The 5,325-nt window shown below is 35.7% G+C and overlaps 2 protein-coding genes across 3 annotated transcripts in view; both read left to right on the plus strand.

The window, feature by feature from the left end:
• DOP1A (DOP1 leucine zipper like protein A) overlaps positions 1–5,325 on the plus strand; it is a 126,255-nt gene that overhangs the window by 11,390 nt on the left and 109,540 nt on the right. The window lies entirely within an intron of this gene.
• On the plus strand, positions 1,509–4,878 carry LOC117797167 (protein dopey-1-like). Its single transcript, XM_034648218.1, has 3 exons — positions 1,509–1,691; positions 3,601–3,715; positions 4,434–4,878. Exons 1-3 carry the CDS (start codon positions 1,651–1,653, stop codon positions 4,809–4,811), a joined length of 534 nt encoding a protein of 177 aa, XP_034504109.1. The 5' UTR covers positions 1,509–1,650; the 3' UTR covers positions 4,812–4,878.

Consider the following 5,325-nt stretch of genomic DNA (forward strand, 5'->3'; position numbering starts at 1 on the left):
CCGGGATCACGCCCTGAGCCGAAGGCAGACGCTTAACCGCTGTGCCACCCAGGCGCCCCAATAAATAAAAAATCTTAAAAAAAAAAAAACACAACACCTAAGCATGATAGAAAGATGTCCTCATTTATTACTATTCATGAAGTAGACACTGCTCGGTGAAATTTGTGTTCTGGATGAGTAGATCTGATTGTAAATATTACTGTATTTTGGCAGTGTGAACTCTCATAATTAACTGCCTGATCTTTCAAATAGGCATTTACCTCCTGATTACTATATAGTAGAACCAGCACATTCCAGGGTTGGTTCTCAGTCTGTCTGGTTAGAATACTAAATTTTAGCAGTTAATGTGAAGCTATAGATTCCAGGGAACTTTTCACACTTTCCAAACTCAGAAGAGGTGAACTGCCACATGTCAGGAATGGAAGTTATTTCTTGCTTGGTACAAGTTCTGATTGTTTGCATGGGGTTGTGCCTCTTGGTTACTTGGCACACTCAGGAGACCAAATCATAGTTCAGAAAAAGATTGAACACGGAGTGAAATGAATCAAAGGGTACCAGGTGTTCTTTCAACAATTTTTTTTTTCAAGTTACGATTATTTCTTCTTTCAGGTATATATATAAATATGTATTTTTATAATGCCTGGAAAAGTCATGTAATATGAGCATATATCCTTTTCTCTAAATCAGTGGTAGATTCATGTTGAGAAGGTTTTACCTTTTCATTTCTTCTCTACTTTCAGCAGCATACCTGTTTTCCAGTCTCATCAGTTTCAAGACTATAGTTTCTTTTACGTAATTTGTGTTCCACTTTTGTCTCCTTACTGGGCTTTGGAGATAACCTGGGCTTTCCTAAAACACAGTTTTAAATATTAAAACATTTTAAGAGAGTTTTTGATTTCTGATAAATATTCTTGTAATTCTTGTTTGAGAAGTTAATATTGACTACCCTCGTACTTGATTTCATTCTGTACTCTGCTTGATAATCTGTGTTGCCCTATAGAATATTCAGTTAGTCTTTTTGCTGTAATATGCTGGCTGTATTGATAGTACTTCACTCTATATAAAAACAACTGTTTTAATTGTTAGGAAGGGTGGCAAGAGATGGAGGGTAGGTGGGTGCTTAATAGGCCAGAGGTCCCCCACTTGAAATAAGTTCTTTTTCCCTGATGGAATTTCAGTAATCATGGCCATTTACAGTTTTATTTTGTTGTTTTTCAGCTAAGAGTAATAATTTTCAAGGGAAACAAAAGAATGTAATGCCAAATTAATGGGCAGTCAAAAGTTCGAAAATAACTTGCTCTTCTTTTGCTGGAAGCACAGATATTTTCTCTTATAGGCTTATTTCTGATCTTGATCATACATGAGTTATGAAAACCTGAATTTGGAAAAGTACACATAAAGTAATAGAGTGTCAGTATATAAAAATTATTTGTTGCGATTTTCTTGCTAGCAAGTGTTCTAGCAACTACCTAGCAATGTGTACTGCCCTAACAACATTGCACTCAAATTTAATTCTGAAAAAAAAAGTTAATATTTCTTACTTTTTGTTTGTTTCTCTTTTCCTTTTTTAGTAAATTAAGGGAAAATAAGAAAACAGCAGAGCTGATTAAAACTGCCAACCTTCTTTTTAATTCCTTTGAGCCTTATTATATGTGGGATTACGTTGCACGCTGGTTTGAAGAATGTTGTAGGTATGTTAAACTGTTTCATTTGTTTTAATAGCATCCAAAGCCAATTTTTTTGAGTCTAATGAGAAAAATGTTCTTATATGGATACATTCTACTACTGACAACTATTAATTATTTAATAACCATAATCTGGCTCTGTCATGTCACTCTAGAACATAGAATCATTGATCATATAATCTTAGAATTGCAAAGTAGTTTAGAAAACAAGTTATTTAGTTACCAGCGTAGATGAAATATTTTCCCTCTCCAATCTATAGTAATCCGGTTTTTCTTCATTGTAGAGAAAATACCGAATTTGTGGCTGTTGCCTCAGCACATTTTACCAAAGTGATTCCCACTTTTAATAACAAATTCCTTGGTCATTCTTGTGTTTTTTAAATCCTAGAACTAGCCCATATATTGTCACTGGTGAGTGAAATGGTGAGTGAAAAATGCCCTCTACCTCTTAGGACATAAAGTTTAAAAACTCTGAAAACCCAAGAATACTGGTGAACCTGAGTGGAATCTCTGGATTCTAGACCAGATCTTCTCAGAACAGATTAACCTCTCAAGCCTTGGGAACATGTAGTCATAAAGGAAGCATGTGTGATCTTGGAATTAGAAGTTTTTTAAAAATATAAAACATTAATCCCTGTATTGGTTTAGAAAGTTGTTTGCTTACTCATTTGACAGATAATGAGCACTTAGGAAAAGAGACAGTCTCTGTCTTCGAAGACCTTGTAATGGGAGCAGTAATATATGCACATGCTTATTCCTAGTATTAGATTAAAAGTTATAGATACCTTGCGGCACCTGGGTGGCTGTTAGTTAAGCTCTGCCTTTGGCTCAGGTCAGGATCCCGGGGTCCTGGGACCGAGCCCTGCATTGGGCTCCCTGCTCAGCGGGAGTCTGCTTCACCCTCTCCCTCTGCTCCTCCCCCCTGCTTGTGTTCTCAGTCACTCTCTCTCTCTCAAATAAATAAATAAATAAATAAATAATCTTTATTTAAAAAGTTACAGTTACCTTAATAGATTAAAATGTGGTAGGAATAATGAGGAATTATGAATATCTTTTTGCCACCTAGTTCTGGCCTGGGCTTCCACCTTCCTTTCTACATTCACAAATACTCACCCACCATTCTTTACCCTTCTGTACTATTCCCTGAACACACAGTGCCTGACCCTTCACTCTTGCTGCTGAGCCTTCACTTGTGCTATTTCTTCTAAAACATTCTCCCCCCACCCCACCCAGCCCATATGGGAAATCCTATAGAGAGGTGACCCAACTTTCAGGAGCCTCCCATGACTCCCTCAAATCTCCCATCAGAATCAATTCCTACACTGCCACATTGGTATATTTATTTGTCTATATGTTTATATTTCTTGCTGGCTAGGGACTCTCTCATATTCTTTGTGTCTTCAGAGTGTAGGGCAGTATATGGTCTTACAGAACTTACATGATTTAAAGTGAATGTATGTTGGAGGAATGATCAGAAGAGGCCTCCTGGAGGAAGATGATGTTTGATCTCAAACCAGGAAGGGAGGATACATTCTGGATTTGAGAGAATGAAGTTGAGGGAGGACAGCAAATCAGGAGGACAAGTTGGTATTAATAAAAGTCCCTGAGGTTATAAATAAAACAGCAAATAATCCATTTTAACTAGGAGATGGCATGTGTAGTGGGAGCAAGTCCAAGAAAGTGAGATGCACCCAGAGCCCTTGGACGCGCAGGCTGGGGTTCCGGGGAGTTTGAGCTTAGGAATCTTCGTTGGACATTTTCCACTCGGAGTTCAGTGTCCTGGGGGCAGGGGATGTTCACAGAAGCATCATTGTGTGTGTCCAGTGTTGATTCTCATTAAAAAGAAAGCAATGTATGTATGATATGAATATTCATATCAGTAGTATACTTGATAAAGCGAATTTTGTCGTTTTAGGAGGACACTGCACGCCAGACTTCAGATGGGGCCTGGAGATAGCAGTGAGTCATCTGAGTTACAGCTGACGAATTTCTGCTTACTGGTGGATTTTTTGTTGGATATAGTTTCTTTGGTAAGACCACCTTGGTAAAAAAGTATTGAGGAAGTGTAATAACAGTAGTTCAAATATTTCATGTTGGAGACAGACCTTATCTTTAAATAAATTTCATCTTTAAAGTTAAATTGATTTTTTTCTCTTTTGGCATAACTTTTTTTCCTAAGTTTTTCCAAGTGTTTTTCCTCTGACATATGAATAATACATATATAAGTCTTATGTAATACATGGAATATACTTCATAACTGCATGTTACTGAAATCTTAAGTGTTTAACGTATAGTGGTCTAACGCTGCATTTATACTCACTAATAATTCTTTCTATTAAATGAAGACTGTTGGAAATCTTTTCTCCTTTTCTCTCCTCAATTCTTTGCTTTCTCCTTTTGAAGCCTACTAGAAGTATGAGGGTGCTGTGTCAGGTATGACATTCGGCCTGTCTTTTGTCTTTAACTGATTGTATTCACTTTTTTAATACTATAATTTCTGTAATATAGCTGATAAAACTGGGGGTATTTTATCATACATACCTTGAAGTACTTAAATTGAGAATTTGGGAATAGAAATTTTTTAAGTCCGTAATGAGCATACAATGTTAATTAAGAGCATGATACCTATAAAATATTGCAGATGAGTATAATTATTTCTTTTGTTATGTACATTAAAAATAAAAGAAATAATAGAATTTTGGGGTTATACATTATGTAAACTTGTGTCATTTCACTTTCCATCTTCAGGAGACTTACATTGAAATCCAGACAGAACACTTGCCCCAGTTACTACTCAGGATGATTTCTGCCCTGACCAGCCATCTCCAGACATTGCACTTGTCTGAACTCACAGATTCACTCAGGCTCTGCTCAAAGATCCTTAGCAAGGTTCAACCTCCACTCTTATCTGCCAGCACTGGAGGTGTGTTGCAGTTTCCAAGTGGGCAGAGCAGCTCGGTCAAAGAATGGGAAGACAAAAAGGTAAGGTTTGCTATTATTTTTGGTATTAGACCAATTATATTTCTTCAAAGCAGAATACTTTATAGTCATTTAGATATCAGTGAATTTTTTTCTAGACTCGAGTGTTGTGGCAGTAGTCCATCTTGTAGGCTTTTGGCAGTTTAGCTGTCTATAACAGCCCTCCACTAGAAATACAATGCCGACAACATATGTAATTTTTAACTTTCTGGTAGCCACATTAAAAAAATAGAAGCAGGTGAAAATAATCTTAATTATATTTTATTTAGCTCAATATAGCTAATATATTATCATTTCAACATAATGACAATGTAAAATCGATATAATATTTTAAAAATTAAATATTTTACGTTCTTTTTTGTACCAAGTCTTCAAAATTCCAGCATATGTTTTATACTTACAGCATTGAAGTGCAAAATTTTTATCAGAAATATTTGATCTGTATTTAATTTTATAAAATATACATTTGAAAAATTAGATTTACATATCCAAGTTGTTCTAAACATATTTAAAAGTTTTATCATAACTAAATTAAGTATTACTTTTTGAGTTTTAAATTAAATGTAAAAAAAATCCTTTGTCAGATCAGCCATGTCTGACGAGCTCAGTAGTCACATGAGGGTAGTAGCTACCATACTGGACCGCAGGTTTACAATCTAAA

Source organism: Ailuropoda melanoleuca, chromosome 19 (genome assembly GCF_002007445.2).
Source record: "Ailuropoda melanoleuca isolate Jingjing chromosome 19, ASM200744v2, whole genome shotgun sequence".
NCBI classification, from domain to species: Eukaryota; Metazoa; Chordata; class Mammalia; order Carnivora; family Ursidae; genus Ailuropoda; species Ailuropoda melanoleuca.